Source organism: Durio zibethinus, chromosome 12 (genome assembly GCF_047325235.1).
Source record: "Durio zibethinus cultivar Kanyao isolate XHJ-2024 chromosome 12, ASM4732523v1, whole genome shotgun sequence".
NCBI classification, from domain to species: Eukaryota; Viridiplantae; Streptophyta; class Magnoliopsida; order Malvales; family Malvaceae; genus Durio; species Durio zibethinus.
Genome location: NC_143173.1, coordinates 21,526,068 through 21,550,137, shown reverse-complemented (window position 1 = coordinate 21,550,137; position 24,070 = coordinate 21,526,068). Strand labels below are relative to the sequence as shown.

Here is a 24,070-nt window from a genome sequence, read left to right as displayed (position 1 = left end):
CTAGACCTCTTCAACTACTTCATATTGATCTTTTTGGTCTTACTAGAATAATGAGCCTTGGTAGAAAACAATATAGGTTTTTTATTATTGATGATTTTACTAAATATACATAGGTTCTTTTCTTACATTTAAAGAATAAAGCTTTAAAAAAATTCATCACTTTTAGCAAACAAATGCAAAATAAAAAAAAGATTACTCAATTTCTAGTATTAGAAGTAATCATGAAAAAGAACTTGAAAATCTTAGCTTCAATGTGTTTTGCAGTGAAAATGGTATTAGTCATAATTTTTTTGCTCTTAGAACTCCTCAACAAAATGGGATAGTAGAAAGAACATATAGAACTTTAGAAAAAATGGTTAGAACCATGCTTTATGAAAATAATTTATTTAGATATTTTTGGACGAAAGCTATAAATACCTCATATTATATTATAAATAGAGCTATGATCAAGTCAATCTTGAAGAAAACTTTTTATGAACTTTTTAAAGGAAAAAGGCCTAATATAAGTTATTTTCATCTTTTTGGTTGCAAATATTTTGTTTTAAACAACGAAAAAGATAATCTTGAAAATTTTGATGCAAAAAGTGATGAAGGTATTTTTCTAGCATATTCTTTAAATTCAAAAGCCTTTAGAGTCTTTAATAAAAAAAAAGTAGTTATTGAAAAGTCTATGCATATTTATCTTTAATGACTTTAATCCACCTCCGAAAAAAGTATCTCTTGATGATGATGATATAGGTATACTTCAAGAATATATCAATGATGCATCACATGACATTAAGGAAAATATTCAAAAAAAAGATGATGAATTTCTAGATGAACCACAACAAATAGAATAAAAATCAAATCACCATTAAAAAAAAGAGATATGTCAAAGATAGTGAGATTATTGGTGATCCAACTTAAATGGTAGAAACTAAATCTTCTTACAATGTGTGTAATTTTGTTGCTTTTCTTTCTCATATTGAACCTAAGAATATAGATGATGCCTTAAGATATAATCATTAGATTTTGGCTATATAAGAGGAATTGAACCAATTTGAAAGAAACAAAGTATGGAATCTTGTACCTAAACCTAGTGATCATCTTACTATAAGCACCAAATGGATTTTTAGGAATAAAATGGATGAGCATGACAATATTGTTAGAAATAAAGCTAGGCTAGTGGCTCAAAGGTATAGTCAAGAAGAAGAAATTAATTATGATGAAATCTATGCCTAGTTGTAAGGTTAAAAGCCATTAGGATATTACTTGCAGTTGTATATTTCAAAGATTTCAAACTCTTTCAAATGGATGTCAAGAGTACATTTCTAAATTATTTTATAAATACAGAGGTATATGTAGAGCAACCTCTCGATTTTGAAAATTTTCAATTTTCAAATCATGTTTATAGATTGATAAAATTTTATATGGTTTAAAACAAGTTCCTAGAACTTGGTATGAAAGATTGTTAAGTTTTTAATTGAAAATAGTTTCAACAAAGGAAAGGTTGATATTGCACTTTTTATTAAAACAAAAAGAAAAGACATTCTCATTATACAAGTTTATACTGATGATATTATATTTGGTGCTACTAATGAAACTTTTTATCAAGAATTTGCTAAAACTATGCAAAATGAATTTAAAATAAGCATGATGAGAGAGCTTACATTTTATTGAGATTACAAGTGAAGCAAACAAAAGATGGAATATTTATCAATCAAGCTAAATGTATCAAGGACTTACTCATAAGGTTTGGATTGGAAGAATCAAAGTCTTACTCAACACCTAAAAGCACTTCAATAAAACTTGATAAAAATGAAGAAAGTAAATATATTGATTACAAATTATATAGGTTTATGATTGATTCATTATTATATCTTACTGTAAATAGACTGGATAAAATATTTAGTGTAGGCACAGGCACAGCCATGGTAAGATGCAAAGTTCCTTAAAAACTCCCATGAGTATGCATTCCTTCGGACATGCAAAACAACTTACTCCACATTTACATTTTATTTTGTCTAATTTGCTGACATGCAGCTTAGTTTCGCTAACAAAAACTTTAAGCCCTCCTTCGTAATATGGCTTCTCTTATGTGCATGCTTTATTTTGGATATAGTACCCATTTTCGTTGTGTCCACATCAGCAAGATTGAGCTTCTTTTTTATGTCTTATTTGTTATATCCATGCATGGCATTAAAAGGTCTACAAGCGCCACCACTTGCTTGCTATCCCTGTAATCCTATCAAATTTATATCCGTAAATTCATTCATTTGAATCAAAATCCAATTTAACTAGATTTTATTATAAAGTTAATAATTCAAATTTACTAAACCCAAAACTGAAAATAATTTGAAGTCAAATCAATTCAAAATCGAATGGAACGGAACTATATGAAATGGAAATAATTCAAATTTGAAAGGATCTAAAATTAAAATAATTCAAAAAATTAATTTGAAATAATCTGAAACTAAATTAAATATTATTTTATTTAAAATATTAATTTAATAAAAATAACACAAATAAAAATAATAAATGTAAGACAAATGATAAGTTATTAAAATTATTGAAAATATCAAATTAGTATATATTTTTAATATTAAACAAGTTATATAAATATTATTTCACTTATAAAATTTCTTATAATTTATAAATATAATTTGAAATAAATTATATATTTTTAATTATTATGGGTATACATATCAAAGTATCATTTAGAATGAATTATATAATCTCTTATACTTATGTATTGGTATCAACTATCATATGATTTAGAATGAAGTATATAAAAGAAGCTATTGATTTGTATGTATGTGTATATAAATATATATATATATAGTTTATATTATAATTATATTTTTAATTTTTAATTATGTAATTGAAAATAAATTGTATAATAAGTTATAATTATACTAAAATAATTATTTATATTGTAGTTAATTATTACTATAAAAAAAAACAATTGCATATTGAATTTGTAAATAAATATTTAAAATAATTTTTGTATCATTATATTAAATTTGTAATTGTGTATTATAATTAAAAGTTTAAAATAGTCTTTGTATGTTTATATTAAATTAAAATAAATTAAATGTGTACACATATGACATGGTTTAATTAAATATATTTTTGTGTCTTATAATGTCAAAATTTATGTTAATATGACTAAACATGAAACATTTTTTTAAATCTATGTAATTTTTTTCATATTGTTTTGATGCCATGTTATTTTATTGTATTTAAATTTATTTAATCTAATAAAATTACATATTTTTTCATTTATATACAAATTAACTTTACTTAAAACACAAATTATAATATTTGTATTTATTTTTAAAATACTTTTTTTAATAAAATTATAATAAATTCTAGAAATAGAGATCGCTGGTGATTTGTGCATGGTTTGTTTAAAAAAAAAAAAATCAAAATATCAATTTCGTACATTCAGTTAACACGTGATAGTAGCTGATACTAAACATCTAAATTCAGGTTGATTTATAGAAACATCAAAACATTAAAAGTATTTTTTAAGTCCAATGGTCAGCAAGTGATTTTTAAATATGTATGAAGTAAGATGATATTTAATTCAAAATTTACACATCATACGTACTATTTATTCTTTTTAATACTTTGTAACCATAAAACATCGTATTAATTAAAATTTCTAAATTTTAATATAAAATACACCATAATTTTTTTTATCTTGTGAAATTTAAATATGGATAAAATAAAAAGGGATAAGTAATAATAGATTTGTTCATATGGACTTGACAGACAACAAGGTTAGTGGGATATGATTTAATTAATAAATACTTTTAATTTATTTTAATTTTAAATATTAAATATTAATAATATACAAATAATTTTAATATATATTTTTTAATTTTGCTCGACTATTTGGGCTGGGACCGACCAAGGTGGTATTTTATGAATCTAACGTGATTTGACCCATGAACATGGGCTCATGGTTATTAGAATTCAATCATATATTTAATTGTTCAAGATTTTCGGTCATTGGATTAATGATTTAATTATTAGATTAATGTGTCAATTGTCAGTTTAATAAAAAATATTATAAAAAATATAAATATTTTAAAATTTTAAATTTCAAACTTTTAACTAAAGATATAGTTTAATAATTCAATATAAAACTATAAATTTTAAGATATATCACAAACTACAAATTTTAAAATATAAAATTTATAGAGCAATTAATTACTAATTAAAACTGAAATTACTTAACATTTTATTCAAATCATATTTTATATTTTAATAGTTAGAAATAATATGTATATTTTAATAAATATAATAAATAATAAGTAATATATAATTATAAATAATTATTATTTATATTTATTAAATATAAATATTATTTATTAATGTATAATAATTAATTTTTATGTAATAAAAAAGACATATCTATATATAAAATAATAAAAAAGAAATATCTATATTTATATGAAAATTAGTGAAAAAGAAATTAAAATCATTTGTATATTTTTTATATAAACGTAGATTTTTTTATTAATTTTACATATATACATATTCTTTTACTAATTATTTTCAATCATAGTCAAATAATTAATTATTTTTATTAATATTTTAATTTTTTTGTTAATCTTATATATTATTAATTTTAGAATTATTTTTAATTATTGTATCAATTAATAAAATTTTTTTAGATCATCCTTTTTTGAAAATTGCTTATTTTTATACATATATAAGTTTTTTTACAATATCATTATCCACATATTTTAAAATATATAACATATCATTAATATAAGGATGCAAGGACTTTAATAGTAGAAAATAAGAATTGTGGAGCTTATTTAGATGAAATAATAATATAAATGTTTAATTAGATTATTTTGAATATTTGAAAGTTTTTTTCATATTTTATCTAAATTTATCAGTGGATATTGAACCAATTCAATTTTAAAAAATACAATTCACTAATTTATTATGTAAATCACAAATTCACAATAGTTTAAAAGGGATTTAACAGCAAAATTGATTTAATTACAAAACCAGATCAATTTCAATATTAGTTCATCGATTCATTTGGTCAAATGAATGGTTCAATCTTATTCTAATAACTATGCATGACGTATGTATTTTTCTCACTCAAGAATAATAGTAAATACTATTTGGTAAATTGACTAAATTTAATATTAATAAAATTTAAAAATAATTTTTTTGTTTTAATAAATTTAAATAATGAATTTATGACAAACATTTTTTGATATGATATTGAATTAAACATTTTGTAGATTTAAAAAAAAAGATTTTATAAGTATTTTAAATTAATACAAATTTTAAAAAATAAATAATTACATAATATTTTTCTGAAATAAGTTGAATTGACATATTATTCAGTGATTAAAAGTTATTTAACATTTTAAATATTTTGTTATTAAAAGCCTTTTATTAAGTGATTTTTAGAATGAATTATAGAAAAAAAAATAAAAATGTTGATTTGATGCGAGTTTTATTTACCCCAAAACTAAATCAAATGAAATAGTACAATACCCACCTCTCCATGCGAAGGCCAAGACCATTTGAATTAAAATAGTCTTTGTCATAATAAATATTTTCTCTACCAAATGCATTTCCATTACCCTTTTTTTTTCTTTAAATTTTACAGCAAAATTCATTACAAGATGAATTAGACGAGAATCAAATACATAAATGTGTAAATTAAATTGCAACATCTAACCTCAAAATACATGTTTCTCTCCCTTCTGATTTTCCAGTTCATGTAGATTGCTTGTTCAAATCCAGGCAGTTACGATGTTTTGTTGGTTCTACTTCTACTTGCACACAACCACTGTCTGGGATTCAAAATATCATCGTCTGTGATGGGAGGAACATGCCAATTACCGCTTTCTGACTCCTACATTTTCATAATTATCCGATATTCGTCGAAACAAGCAAAAAATTTAATATGAAAACAAAGCATAAACATCAAGAATAAATTCAACAGAACTCAAGGATTTAACCAATCTCTCACCTGAATAACAATAGAGTATGGGGGAGGCATGTGAAGCATAAGACCATTTCTTGTCATAGATAATCGAACCTACAAATTATCAGGAAAACAACCATTATTTCATTTTTTTTTTAAGTTAATCAATGAGATTGTTCCTTAAAATATACATTATTCTTACCATTTAATCTCAAAATAGCCAACAAATATATAGTAAAGTTTCCCAAGTGCTTAGTTATTATGTGTTACATGTACATATTTCAACAATAAGAATACTAGATAAGCTCATAACAGGAAAACAGCTCTTTTTTTTATTTAATTAAGCAACAAAGGGTTCCAGGGGCCAGTACATCCCCTCTGCCAATCCAAGCAGGCTTATTACGCCGCGCCTAACAAATTCATGGGAAATTACCTTCCTACGGCCTCTCAGCAAATTTGAACCTAGACAATAAAGAGACACATACACTCTCTTTGCGCCTTAAGTCAACCATTCCTGGGTAAAAATGGCTCATATTGCCGCTTCTCTAGCCAGAACAACCATGCAAGTGCAAGCAAAGCTAGTTTCGTAAAGTATACATTGAAATATAGAATATAGTATATGATTAAGGCATTGCACAGAGACAGAGAGAATACCTGATGCTTTTCCTTCCATCTTGGGAAAAAGGAAGTCCCTAATAACTGGAATAAGTGGTCCCTCATTTCATCATTTGTCACTAGTAAACACTTGCAACTAACAGCAGCATATAGCCAATACCTACAAATAAACATGTCTCTAAAAGAATATTAGCATTCAATTATCAATGCTTCCAAAAGTACAAGATTTCCTTTTCTCAAGTTTTCAGTTTAATATAACAAGGTTTATAGGAAAAATTTTCTATGCTCAATCCATATGGTAAATTTACTAAATAATCCAGAAAGAAGAAAGTAAAGGACAAACCTATTTTCATTTCACCATTTTAAAACTAACTCAGCACCAAAATCAAACTAAGTATAAAGGTAACATCTTTCTGTTAGATGCTAGATAGGTGTAGCCAAAAGTTTATGAAAACAAAATGAACATACAAAATTATGCAATATTTGACAAATTATAACCAATAAAGCCCTAATAACTAAAATTTCAAATTACTTTTATAATTTTGATGTGGTGCACTTTATTTATGAAAAAAATTTGCACACTACATTTAAGTAACACATCATTCTATAACTAAGTTGATCTACCACCATAGTTTTGGCAGGACCTTCAATACCTGCACCATAATCAATTCCTGTCACTGCCATCTATCACCAAAAATTTGGAAGAAGACATCAAGTAGAATGCATTACCCATTATAAGTTTAGACATAACCTAAATCTTATCAAGTATAATCAATTGAAATTAAAATTTTAATCTATGAAACTTATAGCAAGGTTTTTAATGTGCTAGCAATAGAGGATACTTCTAATAATCAATAAAAATATAGATACTTCTAATAATCAATAAAAATATAGATACAAATGCATAAATATATTTTGAACAATATAAAAGCATTCTAAACCTTTTGAACCAATTCATTTTACCAAAACCAAACGGAAATGATATTCCATAAAATACATGTTTGAATAATAAATAGGCCCAAAAGGTTGCAAGTAACTCAGCTTTCAATTTTGCTTTCATTACAATCCAATCAGTAGACCTGAGCAAGTCTTTAACTGGTGCTAATAAAAAAACCTCAAAGTTTCGTTTTGTTCAATGGACTTCTTTTTTTTTTTCTTTTCTTTTTCATTTACAAAGGAGTGGATCACCATTCAAACCAATAAATATAACCAAATGATGCTGGTCAATTTGAAAAGTAACAAATTACTAGATAAGCTGGCATTTCTTTCCAAGTTTATTCCATGAGGCTTAATCCACTTTAGAATGCCTATGCCTCACATTAGAAAACTTACGCATATTTATACCTTATAGCTGCCTCCAAGACGCCCCCCATAAGATAGACATTGGAAGGGAAGATAGGGACAATCTAATTACAGATTGAGAGAATTGAACATTCAAACACTTTGATAAAGTACATATTTTTTCAAGGTAATTTTACATGAAAATACATTCACATGCATTGACAAAAAAAATAAAACCAGATATTTAAATAAGAAAAAGAAGATGACTTTTGTGGGGAATATGTTAGAAACAGAAATATATATTGAGAATATTCAATTCAACGATTTCATAATTTTGAAACGAGAACTTACCAATCATCATTTGATCCAGGAGGAGTAGCATAAAGTGCCCCAGCCCTTTTCCAACTCTCTAACAAATTCCTGTTATTGGTAATCCTAGCAGGACCACCAGTTACCCGACTTTGATGCAAAATAACGAGTGGAGACCTTCTTGATGGACTCATTTGTCGTAATTGATTTACAACATTATTAAGCTACAACCATAAAGTGCAGTTAAAGATAGCATATGTATGTCCTGGATCAGGATCATCTGTCCTGAATCTTTTTCTCAGCCTCTATACTTCCAATGAAATAATGCCAGGCATCAATCTGGATGCTTCTCTTTAATCAGACTCATAACTGGGTTAGCATCAATTTTCAAAAATAGATTAATGCAACATCTAAACTGATCCTAATAATTTGTTCTTACCTACAGAAACATACACCAAACCCTTTTCCAGTAAATAATTTGGGGAATATTAAAAAAATTTAGGTATCAAGATCTTTCCCAAATAAATGTTTGATTTGTCAACAAGTTGTAACAAAAATGATCAATTTTTAGTACAAGTGTCTAAAGTCAACTTTTACTTTTGATGGTTACCTTTCTAAAAGAAAAACATTCATGCATTATAAAAGAATATAATATTTGACCAAAGGTCATTGTTCATTATAGCATTAAACATGTAACATGATTTTTTTTTACCCTGGAGGAGCAAGATCATCTAGCAGGATATATAAGAGGCTCCAGAGATTATATCCTTTGTTATAAAGACAATTTCAGGGGAAAAAATTGGACATTGCCTTCATTAATTATTATCTAGTAGTTTATTTTTAAAAATTGATGTGATTTATTGTTGACTTGGGTTAACCTAAAATACAAATATGCTTGAATGCAGAAATGGGGATGATGGCATGGCAATAATTTTTGATGGAACAGAGGCTCAGCCAAATATTTGAGACAGATGATCTTGATACATATATGTCTTGCTTTTAGATATATCACATTACACTTCTTTGGAAAACTCGTACCTGGTAAAAATTGAAAGTATCTGCCTTGATGAGACCCACATTTGCACCATCTACAACTGCATCAAATGGTCCATGCTGCTTCAGCCACTCCTGGAACAGTTCACCTTCCAAAATCAGTTATGTTTTCATTGAGAACCGCTTTATGTAAATATGAATCACTTACCTATAGCATACACAAGTATGATCATGACTGTATACTATGGCTTGGCCACCAAAATCTGAGCTAGTCACTCTATATTGTGAAAGCAGAAAAATAAACAGACATAAAGGATGCAAAACCATTACAATACAAGCCTATTTTACATATCTATCTTTTACATGAAAATACAATATTCTCACTCACAAGTCACAACATCCAGAAATCCAAATATTGATTCAAAAACCCTGATAAAAAAGTAAGTGACGCTACAAAACCAGAGGAAAATCTTTAATGAGTTATGCTCCTGTAGCAAGTTGAGGACCAAAAACCCAAAGTGATCAACTCTATACATTATTTGATTCAATCACAACATTATAAAAACTGCCAAGCCAAATTTCAGAACAATTCTGGTTTTTTTGCTGCGGAACAAAAAAAAAAAAAATACACAGCATTACATTATTGCAAATATGTAGCATATAAAGCATTCAATCAGGTACCATACAAGATAGTGATGTAGCATCAGAGAAGGGTAAGAGAGAGAAGGGGAGGGGAGACAAACAAGAAAACATAGATGCAGATAAAGAAAAAGGTGTGGAAGAGTGTGAGAGACTGGGAATTGGATGAGAGCAGGGGAAGAAGAGGGAGTGAACAAAGGAAAAAATCCCAATACTAAAATCTCTTAACTTAATTCTTCATTCATCATTCACATGAAACTATTGAAACTGAAATAACCTAAGTATATATACCTTGCCTATTATCCCTAATACTTGTTAAAGAAACAGACTAACTCGTATAAAATACCCTGAAATTTCTTAAATATATAAAAATAAATAGAATACATCCAAAGGTTAATATACTTCCTCAATTAGCATGAAATTATTCTGCTCTCCAACAGTGTATAAGAGTAACAAATATGCATATCGTTTTCCAGTAGATTTTAAGTGCCAAACCTTAAAAGTTTAAATAGTATTACATGATAAGACAACAATGTATTTGCAGTATTTTAAGACTCTGGAACAACTAGCAATGGAAACTCCCAACTTCTCAAGGCTATAGTATATCAGAAACTAGGAAACAATAAGGTTTAATGACTTACCTGGAACTGAACAAAATCAGCTTTAACCTCTTTATGGCATGCCAATTCAGTTAATTTGATAGCAAAATTTTCAGTCTCTTTCGGATCAATATCAATGCAAACAAGCTTCTCCCCACAGGACTGACACAAACCATTCTTAGTCATTTTAGTCCTCACTACCCTCCATCTCCCATTTCCCAGCCACCCTTGCCCATGCCACCCTCCTCCTCCACCTACAACTGCTTCCTTTATCTTCTTCACATCCCAACTCTCAGCCCCAACCTTTGCCGCATCCTCTGATTTAAACCAATCCTCAATAATTTGAAGTGTTGATTCTGAGACCTGCCTCACTGTGGCTCGTAACCTTTGCAACATCTCATACACCTTATCCACCTTCTTTCTATCAACACTAACTTTCAAAAGAGCAGAAAACTCAGGCTCTTCAGGCATCACCCCGGATTCAGCCATGTGAGCATCCACTTCGTATCCTTTCTCTGCATTCCCCTTCTCACAGAATCCAAACAAAGCCGGCCCATATGACCTCAGTTTCGGTGGAATTCCAAGGCTCTTCATCTGCTTCACCAATTCAAAAGCCATATCCGGGTCTTCTCTTGCCACTGCCAACCTCGCCATGCTTGTAAAAGTAGTCTCATTCGGAGAAATTTTATCAGAAATCATTTTCTGAAATATCTCAAAACCCCTCTTGAGCCCTAATTCCTTCAACTCATTCACCTCGCCGCCATCGCCACTCGCTTCACGAGCACACAAGTAAAGCAGCACATTGTAATGGTGCAGCTTTAGACTAACCCCGTTACTACTGCCTTCATCATACAAACAAAGAGCTTCTTCAAGTTTACCATGCTTCGAGCACATATCAAGCTTAAATTTAAGCAGACCCTCAGGTGATTCCCTCTGTAATTTCCTTCTTGCTTTGTTGGACATTTCCTTAGTAGTAGACGTATTCAAGGGTGATTTCGCAGCAGTAGCAACCACAGATAAATTTCTTATTTTATCAACAGCAAAGAAATTTACATTAACATTTGAAATACTAACTGGTTTGGCCAATAAATGACAATTGCGACCTAAAGTGGGATGGAATCTATTGCGACAAATCAAAGAAAATGGAATTTTATTAAACATTGAGAGTGAAGGGAAAAATGGGTTTACTCTTCGCATCACTAACAGTATTGGCTCTCTTTTATTTTTGTTTCAGAAAGAAAAATTTATCGAAGAAAGTAAAAATAGGAATTCACTAAATGAGAAATACACTATTATAGTGATGCGGAACGATGCCTGTAAATTGTTTGATAAAATGGTTGAAAGGAAAAAAGGTTGAGTTGGATATCTACTGTATCACAACTAGTAGACTTAGAGAGGAGGAAAAGAAAATGAACAGTAGGTTTGTAGGTTAAGTCCTACGAGCAACATTTTGAAAGTTTAAGTTACATTTGGATGCACTCTTGCATTAATAATTGTAACGAATCGATAATGATTATTGTAGTGGTAAGAATACGCGATTGGATATAAATATAATGGTAATAACAAAATAAATTATAGTGAGATAAAAAAATTATTATTAAAATTATTAAATTAAAATAAATATTAAATAAAATTTATAATATATTTAATATTTATAAATTTAATAAATAATTAAAAATTAATAAATTTATTTTATATTAAATAATAATTTTGATAAATGATTATAATAAATTAGTTTTAAAAACTTTAAATTAAAAAATTTAAAAAATAAAAAAATAAATAATTAGAGAATGTTAAGTGAAACATATAAGTGGCAAGATATATGCTCAGGATATCCACAGATGTAATGTAATTCAAGGCAAAAAAGAAGACAAAAAAAAGTAACTAGTCAACTGATCATAGACACTTAATTTGTTCGGAGTTTACTTGTGATTTTTTGTGAATAAAAAATAATGAAAAAAATATAAAATATAAAAAATTAAAAAAATAGATAATTGAATTTGTGTAAAATTATTGGAATTGATTTGTAAAATTAGAGTTATGTTTAAGTTTAAAATTTAAAAAAAATTAAAATTTTTTTTTGGATTGAAGTTTTTAGATTCAAAACTCTATAAATACATACCTATACATATCACACAAACACACAAAAAAAAATTAAAGAGAGAGAAAAAATTAACGGCAAGTGAAGGAACACGAAGCTGTTGGCACAAAAAAAAATCGAAAAAAAAGATTGGGAAGCAAAAAACATAAAAAGCTAGTAAGAACCGAAAAATAGTGAAAGGGAACCACGTGCATGTGGAATAGATGCCTTAGTGTGCTTTGATGCCTTGACAATTTTAGTACTTTGACTTATTTTTATTTTATTTATTTATTTATTTTTATAAATTCTTTAATTGTTTGGTACTTATTTTTTTTTAATCAATTGTTTATTCATTTTTTTGTTTTATGCATAATTGTTTATTTATTCACTTTATTTTATGATTTTCATTATTTGATATTAAATAAAATAAAAAAATAAAATTTTGAGAATAAATATTAATTATCTAATGATAGAATTTATAAAAATTTTAAATAGTAAATTTTTATAAAATTTTTAGTTGAAAAATTTTATCTAGATTTATCCCAAATGGTGAAATAATTTAGATAAAGTTTTAATAACAATAATTAATATTTATTTTCAATCCAAAAAAATGAAAAATAAAAAAAAATATAAAATTTTGGAATTAAATACAAATTATCCAAGGATGAAATTTTTAGAAATTTTAAATTGTAAATTTTTTAAGAATTCTCTAGGTGAGAAATTTCTTCTAAATTTGGTCCAAATTGTGGAATAATTTAGATGAAATTTCAATATAAATAATTGTATTCTTTTCCAAATAAAATTTTGATTGGAAATATGTGATAATTATTCGAGGATGAGATTCTTAAAAATTTCAAATGGTAAATTTCTAAGAAATCTCTAGGTGAAAAATTTTCTCTAAATTTGGCCCAAATGATGGAATAGTTTAGATGAAAATTTTCAATAAAAATAATTATCATATTATTTTCTTTCCAAAGAAAAATAAAAAGAATTTCTAAATAGGCCCAAATGGTAGAAAATTTTAGAAATTCAAAAAGAGAAAATATTTTTAATTTGACCCAAATTGTGAAATAATTAGATATGTTTTTGACTAAAAAATAATAAATAAATCTTTTTTCGATGACAGAGACCCTACAAGAAATCAAATTGGATTCTTGAATACTCTTGAAGTGAGAAAATATTTTTTAAGAATTCTACCAGATTGATGGAGAATCTTACAAATTATTTCTAATATTTCAACATAAAATTTGAAACCATTAGACTTAAGACCTTAGGATAAATTTGAAATAATATGGTACCATCATTCGGATGGGCATATGAGGGTGCTATAACCTTCCCCATATGTAACTGACTCCCGAACCCTGTTCTAGTTAGTAGACTCAAACCTATTCTTTTAGGAGCCCTTAGTCAAGCTTAGGAGTTTCTTAAAGGAATAGATTCTCAAGTGGCCAATCACACCTAGTAAAAACGATTGGTGGTAACTCCATTCATTTGATAAATCTAACTATAGATTTTCGGATCTATATGTTATGACAATTTGGTGACTCCACTGGAAAATGCTTGAGAGTCAAGCCATAATTTTTGAATTTATCCTATCCTTTGAACTAATGGTTTTAAGTTTTTTGTTTACTAACCTTTTTCCCTTTGTTTTATTTAATTTATGAGGTTGATAATTTTATGTTCTTTTGCACACACTATCACATGCATTTGCATTACATGAGCTCTATACCCGGGCTCTGTCCCTCTTAGGAGGGAGTAAAGTACCTACACTCTCGTGAGATAATAATCTCCGTAATGGCTAGCGAAATACCCCCACTCAAATTGAATCATTTCCGTTGGTAGCCTGTGTTGGGTGAAGATTAAACTACCTTACTAGTTTATGATGGACAATGATATAATAAACAATTTGAGAACCTTTTAACAGTCAAAATCTCCTAACCCTGCATATAGTTCATCCCTAAAAGACTAGCCTAAGATAGAGCCTTTCCTACCCATTAATAGATATAACCTAAAATTAGGACACAAAAAGGAACGGTATGTTATCTAACCATTTTGTTTGCTTGATTTTGTACATCTACACCATCTTCATTTCATTTCAGTCTATGCATTATCTTCATATCATCACATTCCATGTTTTAGCATTATCATATCATATCATTCTATGCATCATTTTCATGATTATGTCTAACACCATCATTTGCATATAGGAAATATTTGCCATATATCAGTTATTGATAAATCAGATCTCCCACTTACATCCATGAAAAGCTAAACGCAACCAAAGTTTACATCAGTCCATTATGAGTCTACTCATCAAGTAAAAATCAAGTTGGAAGAAGGTAAAAAAAAATAAGAAAATTGCTTGTTTGAGGGTTTTATTTCATCATTACCCCAGAAAGTTCATCTTGAGCTAAAGTAAAATGATCTAACTGACTTAAGTAGTGTCTGGGGATGCATGAGTAAAATAAGACAAAAGGTATTTGAAAACAAGTATAGAGATATAGCTTTACTGCTTCAGGTAAAAGTGGACAGTAATTTGATTAAGGCCATCATTCAGTTTTTGGATCCTTCTTATAAATGTTTCATTTTCAATAAAACAGACATGGTGCCCATAATTGAAGAGTATATGGTCTTACTTCGCTTCGATTTGCCAAATTCAGATAAGATTTACTGGCCCAACAAGGTGGGATATCGTAAAAAGCTAGTGCAAATGCTTGGACTTAGTTTACCTCAAGTTGATTCATGTGTCAAGATAAAAGGTGAAAGTAAGGCTATTCCATTGAGTTTTTTACGAGATTTCATCTAAGGGCACATAAATGACGAATAGAGATTAGTGGCTATGGCTATAGCTTTATATGGATTGGTGATCTTTCCAAAAGTCGTCGGATATATTGATGTTGCAGTGGTAGATTTTGTTGATCAGTTAGCATATCAGGTCAATACAACACTAACCATTTTGGCAGAAACCATTCGTTATCTAAACTTTTATCACAAAAATGCTAAAGGTCGATTTAATGGATGCCTGCAGTTGCTTTATGTATGGATGAAGAGTCACATAGAATGTAAAGACAGTCAATTATGTAAACTATACCTTTATTCTAGTATCCCCATCAAAGAATTCTGTTACAGCACATGGCCTCAAGAAAAGTCAAAAGAGGAATAGGTTTTTTATTTTTGAGCCCTTGATAGTCAAGGGATAGTTTGGAGAGCACCTTTGATGCGTTATGATACGGTGTTATACAATTGTGAAAATCAACCATGGGTGTTTTTATTAGGCCTATGGGGTACTGTTACTTATGCTCTAATTTTGGTGAGAAGATAATCTGGGTGTGAGCAATTCATTTTAGAAACCTATGGACTTAACTAATGAGAGTTCTCATTCACTGATAAAGAGGCATATGAAATGGTTGAAAAGATCAAGAAAGCATGAAAGCAAACCACCAGGGTTAACCAAAGGAGGTTTACTTATGATGTCACTCCAGAATATAGTGTGTGGCATGCAAGGAGGGGAAAAGACATTGTGCTTCCTAGTGGATAATTAGGGCGTTCCCTAAAACCCATTTTTCAAGATCTTTTGCTTAAGGAAGAAACAGCAAAAAGAAAACTCCAAACTGAGAAAGATGAGCTCGAACAAGAAAATAAGTGATTGAAGTTAGAAATGAAAGAGAGTTTGAAGCTTTAAGAATTGAAAATCTAGAGCCTGACAAAACAAAAAGATCAATTGAGAGCCTTATTTAATGATTTAGACATGACACATTCATCAGTCACAGTCGAGCTTGCCCGACTTTTAAAAGAAAATGAATTGTTAAAAGCAAGGGTGGAGAAAGAATAAAAGGCCACTGCTAAAGCATATAGACATAGCCATATGCTACAAGAGATAGTAGATCGAGATACAACACAAGTAGAAGCCTTGTCTGATGAATGTAGGAAACAAGCTCAATAGAGTGAGTTATGGAAAGACATGTGCACAGAAAAATAAAGGCATTTAAGGCATTTATTTGATCAAATATGCATTGCTGCAGATAAAGCAACAGAAATGGAGGAAAAAGTAAAAAAATTGAAGGCTGTGGTGCAACCAGTAAGAGTCCATGGACAACAATCATTAACCTAAAATCCTTAGTTGAGAGAAATTAATTTAACAAATAAATAAAATAACTTGTTGTTAAGCAAATCATTTATATTCACATTAATATTCTTATGAGAAACCTAAAACTACAGCCAACTAGAAGCTTGGATGGATTAGCTTGTCACCATTACTTAACAAATTATTACTCATAATTACAATATTATCTATTATATTTTGTTTATAGTTTGCAGTCACATTATTGTTTTGTTTCTACGATTTGTTTTTTTTTTTTGTATAGATCGCCTTCTTTTATCCCCTTATAGAATTTAATTTTCAAATTGCTCAATGACTTGTTTTGTGATACAACTATATCTAATATTGTTGTTTTTACTTCTAATCCTCAAAATTGATTTTTCATAACTTATTGAACATAAGTTTGTTTTCAAATGAAATAGTTGAAATTACAATGGAGCTAAAACAGTACTGAAAAGGCATTTTCCTGCATTTAATTGTTGGATAACCAAACAGTGTTAATTGAAACAAAACAATAGGTTGTCACATCTTTAAAACTTCTCAAAAAACTTATCAAGGAATTCCAGAGGAAATTTAAGGTAGTGTCTCGTAAGAATACATCAAAATCACAATAAAATTGTATATTGGAAATGAAGAAATAAAATTGACATCAAATGAAATATGATCGTTTATAAAATAGTAAATAAAAAGAGCTTCTAAATATTAATGTTTGCATATAATTTATACCTTTTATTAACCCTTGACGTAAATTTAAAGAAAATGTTGTCTGATGGAATTCAATAACTAATAACAAGAAAAATTTTAAAATAGAAGTGATGCAAACCTAAAAGTAGGAACTTGTTCTCTAATGAAGTTTGAGACTATTATCCATTGAATGTGCTTTTTTGGATCAATCTCATCGAAATGAAGGAAGCTAGTTTAACTACGCAATATCTCACCAAATTGTTACATAAATCTAAATCAAAACAATTTAAAGATTTATTTACCTGATTGATGAGTAATAATATAATTCATTATTCAAGTTCAAACGACTAGTAAAAATATGAAAGAATAAATGAATTGTGCTATGATGATATTCTTGAACAACATCCTTCAAGGACAATACCATTTGATTTCGATCTGGTTTTTCACATCATTGTTCAAAAATTCTCAAACCAACTTTCTTTCAGCAAAATAGAACTTTCTAGCAGGTAACTTTTGTTTCTTGATACTCTCCGCAAAATATTTCAACCATTTAAAATTATTCATGTTTTTGTATATATCCTCCAGTGCAAAGTCAACAGATAATTTTTTTTTCACCTCTTATGAGTCAATTTTAAGTAACGAAATTGGAAAGTTTTCACTTTTCATCTTATTTATGTGATCCTTTGACTTTGCTTTAACTATAGCTTAACTAGGATTAGATTTTTTTAATAGTTATATTTTGGATGAATTGCTTTAACTTGTCCAAGAAAGAAGCTGTTCCAGAAAGTTTCAAGCCAAGAGGTAATAAGGTAACATGCAGTGAAAAATGAATATAAGTTAACTATTTTCATTTTAAATATGAGAAGTATGTATTGCTTTCAGAACGGTGATTCAACAGAAAAGCTAAAATTAGGGTTCAAATAAATATATGTACCATAATAATTTGCAAAAAAAAAGAAAGAAAAGGATTGACTCAAAACAAATAGTTAGTGAAAATCAATATATCTTACATTTTTTATGGGTAGATTTAAATTAAGTATAATGCAAAAAATGTTCCTCTACAACTTTATTTTTTTTTCAAAGAAGATTGAAAATAATTACGAATCTCAATCCATATTTACAAAAATTTTGGCCATATTTTATTTCATTTTTTTTGAAATAATAAATGTTCTAAATAACTTCATCATAGGAAACATTTTTTAACAACTTTTGACAACGTTTTGGTTGTCAATCAAAAATATCAATTGACCGAATTGATTTAAAAATTTCTGGTTTTCCCCAAAAATGCTAGGTAACGTGTATATTAGTAGTTTGAACAACTTTTAAATAGTAAAGAAAATAAGTTACATTAGCTAGCTACAAAAGAATTAATAATATAATTATTTTCACTTTAATTTTATATTGTCTAATTAATAATGAACTCCATAAGGATTCGCCACTTTTAAGTGTTTTCTATTATAATAAAGAACTATGTAAGAATAATTATATTTTATTTGTTGCTAAGATAATTTATCATCATCTTGATTGAACTTTGCAGAATCTGTCATACAGTCAAGAAGCCAATGAAAATCTGCAATTAGATAAAAATCAGATGAGCTACAACAATTATATAAGGTGAAATCTGTTCCTGATGGTATTTCATGTGTGTAATAAGTGGAGAAGGGGGCTCATTTTTTTGTGCTACAAGAGCTGTTTCCAAGTAAATCAGATGTGATTCTTTTCAGTGGTTGGGGACTGTATAGAAAGTATAGCATGTTAGAGATTTTGTTTATTTGATTTTCCATAGACGCATATATTAATATTCTCAAATGTACATATTTTTTACATTGATGTACAGAATTTCAACCTCCTGCTTTTGCATATGTTGGGGCTAGTTTTGTAAATATTGGCTTTGATTTGAGAGGTAAAAGTCATAATAATTTAAATCCATTACACTAAGCATGAGATTGTATTGGGCTATTTCATCTTATGGGCATATTTGGCCCAAGGATATACCTTTTGATAATTCTCCAAATCAAGCAACAAATTTATTGTAATGCAATGCTAAATTAACTTTATATAAATTTAAAAAAAAAACACACACACATTATATAAAATTTTGATGTTGTGAATTTTTATTTTTTTCAACTACAAAATCAATTGGAGAGTGCAATTGTGATTATGGTTACTCTCTAAAGCTCATTTGTTAAATGTTCTTTTTATCTCACTAAGATATGGAATTTTTGTTTTAAAAAGTGTGTTTACACTTCCTTGCTATTTTAATTATGAATTTAAGCGAAAGTGCAACAGTTTCTGTTAGAGGTGATAAAATGGGCGAATTGCAATAGTACCGTGCTGTGCAAGAATAATCTCTAGTATAATGTTGGGTTGGATCAAAATTTTTTATTTATAGATTATCATCTTACTATCCATGATGAGTCACGACCTAACACATAAAATTACTCATGATACAATTTTTATTTATGGATTAGCATTTGACAGTTCAACTATGCATTTTTTTTTCATTTGATTTTCACTCTTTCACATCTTTAATTAAAAATTGACTAATGAATAATTTGATTTCCACTCCATTTTTTTCATATAATATATTTGTTCATGGTAAATTGCATAATCCTTGGTAAACTATAGTAAATTGTAAGCAAAATTTTTATTATATTAAAAATTTTTTCATATAATATACTCATTCATGATGAACTATAGTAACGTGTTGTACAAGTATAATCTTTATTATATATAACATTTTGAGGACTTACATCTGTAGACACCCAATTTGATCCAGGCTCGGATCAATTGGGCCTGATCCAAATAGATAAGTCTATATTTTTTTTTCTCTCTCCTCTTCATTTTATTTTTATTTTTGTATTTTACATTTTTATTTTATTTTTATTTTTATTATTTTTATTATTATTTTATATATGTATATATATTTTTTTCTTCTTTTCTTTTATTATTATTATTATTATTATTATTATCTTAGATTTATGTATTTATTAATATGTATATATCTTTATTTTTTTTCTTCTTTTTTTTTGTTAATATTTATGTAATTATCTGTTATTTAATTTTAATTTATCTGTTAATTTTTTTGATTTATCTGATTTATTTTCGTTTGTTTTTTTTTTTTTTTGATTTATCTGGCTGGAAATTGGATTGGAATTCAATCAGAAGAGTTTATATTGGATTCAATGATTGAATCCCAATCCAAAGAGGAATTGGGATTGATCATAAACTCCTGATCAATCCTTATAAAAGGGACCCTCTGGAACAGAACAGAGGACACAGAAAAAAACAGTGAGCAAAAAGCTACTGATTTGAAAGAAAAGAGGCATATAGAAGAGTTTTTGAAGGCTAAAAGAAGGTTAAAAAGTGTTAGAATAGTTGTGGGAATCGAAAATAATTTTTTAGAGATTTTTGGCAAAAATTTTTCTAGAAATTTCTGAAAAATTTTCAGATTTCGGTGATTTTTCCGACGAAGGTTGAATTTTTCGACAAAAATTTTGGCCAACTTTGAAGTTTCCGGCGAGCTGCCCAGTTTTCGGTGAAGGATCCCAGAAATTGATCAACTTTTTGATGAACTTTCAATGAAAAACTCAGATTCTGACGAGATTTTCCAGAATCCGATGAACATTCAACCGGAGTTCTTCAGCCGTTTAGAGAGAAGCGAGAGGAAAAAGGAAGAAGAAAAAGAGAGAGGGGAGGAGCTTTCTGTCGAAAAACAGAGGGAAGAGCCTTATATACCCTCCCATAACGACGTCGTTTTTGCCTTAAGTGACCTAGAGGATCTGCGCGTTTTACCGAGATCCGACCAGACCCGAGCGTCGATCAGCTTCCTGACCCGCGTGTGTCTCCCCCTCCGAGCCGAGCCGAGGTTCCAAGTCGCTTCTCCGAGCCGTTTTTTCTTCCTTGAGCCGAGTCGAGTCGAGTCGAGCCGTATTCCGAACCGCTCCAGGTTTTTCTTTTAATTTTTTTATTATTTGTTTATTTATTTATTTATTTATTTTATTTATTAGATTAGGTTTATTTAGTATTCTTTTTACCTTTTTTTTATTTTTTTTATTTTTGTTTTACTTTTCTTTATTTTATTTTTTTAATTTTCACTTTTATTTTGTTTTATTATTTTATTTTCTTTAAATAAAAATAAAAAAAATATTTTTGGGGAAAAGTTGAAAGTATCAATTTTCCTTGAAAATCAAAGTTTCAAAAAATATTTTTGGGGAAAAGTTGAAAGTATCAATTTTCCTTAAAAATAAAATTTCAAAAAAAAAGTTTTTGAGGAAAAGTTGAAAGTATCAATTTAAAAGTTGAAAGTATCAATTTTTCTTGAAAATCAAAGTTCCAAAAAATATTTTTGGGGAAAAGTTGAAAGTATCAATTTTTCTTAAAAATAAAATTTCAAAAAAAGGTTTTTGAGGAAAAGTTGAAAGTATCAATTTTCCTTGAAAATCAAAATTTTCAAAAAAAATATTTTTGGGAAAACATTGAAAGTATCAATTTTCCTTAAAAATAAATTTTCAAAAAAATCAATTTTTGAGGAAAAGTTGAAAGTATCAATTTTCCTCTAAATTAAAGTTTCAAAAGAATATTTTTAGGGAAAAGTTGAAAGTATCAATTTTTCATGCACAAGAACAATCATTCTTTTTTTCTTTTTTATTTTGATTTTGATTTTGATTTTTCTTCAAATAATCCGACGACGGAGCCTCTGCAAGTGAAACAGTAGTTTTTCTTGCATACTCTTGAAGTGAGGGAATTTTCTCAATTTTTTGCTAAAAGTATTAGAGTCAATTGGGAATAATTTCCAATAATTAATTACTTGGTAAAATTTTAAGGCTCTTTGGATAACATAAAATTATGTTGGTACCATCTTTTGATGGGCGTTGTGAGGGTGCTATAACCTTCCTCACACGTAATCGAACTCCCGAACTCTGTTATGGTTAGTAGACCTGAACCTATTCTTTTAGGGACCCTTAAACTTAGGTGTTCCCTGAAAGGATAGATTCCTTAGGTGACCAATCGCACCTAGATAAAAAAGATTGGTGGTGACTCCTTAAGCCAATGTCTAGCGATAGATCTCCGGATCTAGACTTTATGACAGCTTGGCGACTCCGCTAGAGACTTCTGAGAGTCAGGCCAGCAAATAATTTGTGTTATCCAAAAGCATAATAAAATTGAACCTGTTTGTATATATGTGTTATTATTCATTCATGTTTATTTACCTTGTTAATTATGTCATTCATATGCATGTGCATAACATGAGCTCTACACCCGAGCTCCGTCCCTCTAGGAGGGAGTAAAGTACCTATTACTTTCGTGAGGTCTAATGCCTCTGCAGTGGCTAGCGAAATACTCCCACTCAAATTGAACCTTTTTCGCTTGTAGCCTGTAATGGGTGAGGATTAGGGTGCCTTACTAGTCTGTGATGGACAAGGATGTAAGGAACAATTTGAGGACCTTTAGACTTTGACCCTAAAACCGCATATAGGGAACTTTAAGGGTGCCTAACCTATAGATAGAGCCATTACTCTTCCCTTTTAGAATTGACCAAAAGCATAGGATTCATCCCTTTTACTTTGTGTGATGTTTAAATTTACTTAGTTATTTATTCTTTTTCTAGGTATACTAACCGTTTTCTTATTCTTTTGCATTGGTTCATACGCATATCATAAAGTTGCATAAAGAACATTTGCTTGAAAAACGATCTTTAACAAATTTTTTTCATGGACGCCAATAAACGCTTAGTTTGTTCTTCATCAGTATTAGCACCCTGTGGGACACCCAATGAAGTAAGGGCTCAGTCAGAAAAGACTCAATTGAAGATGAGAGATTACTTGCCAATTGGGTATGATTCTACTCTATCTCAAGAAACATCTATCTTTCTCAAACAGAATAATTTAGAGGATTTGGTTGATATCTGAAAAAAAATGAGTCCGTCAAGACAATAGCAGTTTTGTCAGAAACATGGGCATATAGCACACCTTCTAGCAGTGGTTATTGATGATCAACTAATTAGAGCTGCAACACAATTTTGGGATCTTGCATACAAGTGTTTCATCTTTAACGAAGTTGATATGACTCCCACCATAGAAGAATATTCGGTCTTATTGGGTTTGCATCTCAAGACTCCTGACAAGATGTATGTCAAAAAATATAAGTCAAGATTTCGTAAAAGTCTGGCTCAACTCATGGGGATAGACAAGAAAGTTATGGATTCTTATACAAAGAAGAAACAAGAACAGGTTTACCTACCTTAGAAGTTCTTTCATGAGTTTTCGATGCAACATACCAATGAAGAACGAGGGTTAGACATATTTGCCTTGGTTATATACGGATTGGTAATCTTTCCAAAGGTTTTGGGACATATTGAGATAGCGGTGGTTGATTTCTTCGAAAGTGTGATCAATGGCTGTAATCTTTCAACGATAATATTAGCAGAGACTATTAGATCTTTGAGTTATTGTGGTCGGAATGGAGGACGCTTCATAGGATGCATACAGTTATTATACTTGTGGATGAAAAGCCATTTTGAACAAGGAAATGGTGCTTTCTCAAAGCTTTATATCCTTAATCATTTTTCGATCAAAGAATTTTATGAAAATGGGTGGTCAAAGCGGAAGTCTAAACAACAATGGATAACTTTCTTACAAAAGTTGAAAAGTGCCAGGGTGAGATGGTTGGCCCCATTGATGAATTGTGAGCCTATGTTATACCAATGTGGGGATAGTACAGTGGTCCCACTTCTGGGTTTATGGGGAGTGACGAATTATGCTCCACTCCTAGTGAGAAGGTAATTTGAGGGAGAACAGTTTATTCCTATGACTTATAGGCTT

The 24,070-nt window shown here is 28.8% G+C and overlaps 1 protein-coding gene across 1 annotated transcript; it reads right to left on the bottom strand.

The window, feature by feature from the left end:
- Positions 1 to 5,556: 5,556 nt before the first annotated feature.
- PRORP1 (proteinaceous RNase P 1) lies at positions 5,557 to 11,843 on the bottom strand. The gene is made up of 6 exons (XM_022892119.2): positions 10,426 to 11,843; positions 9,191 to 9,280; positions 8,195 to 8,376; positions 6,602 to 6,722; positions 5,993 to 6,061; positions 5,557 to 5,875 (listed from the first exon to the last, which is right to left on the bottom strand). The coding sequence occupies exons 1-6, from the start codon at positions 11,578 to 11,580 to the stop codon at positions 5,768 to 5,770; spliced, it is 1,725 nt and encodes a 574-aa protein (XP_022747854.2). The 5' UTR covers positions 11,581 to 11,843; the 3' UTR covers positions 5,557 to 5,767.
- Positions 11,844 to 24,070: the final 12,227 nt, after the last annotated feature.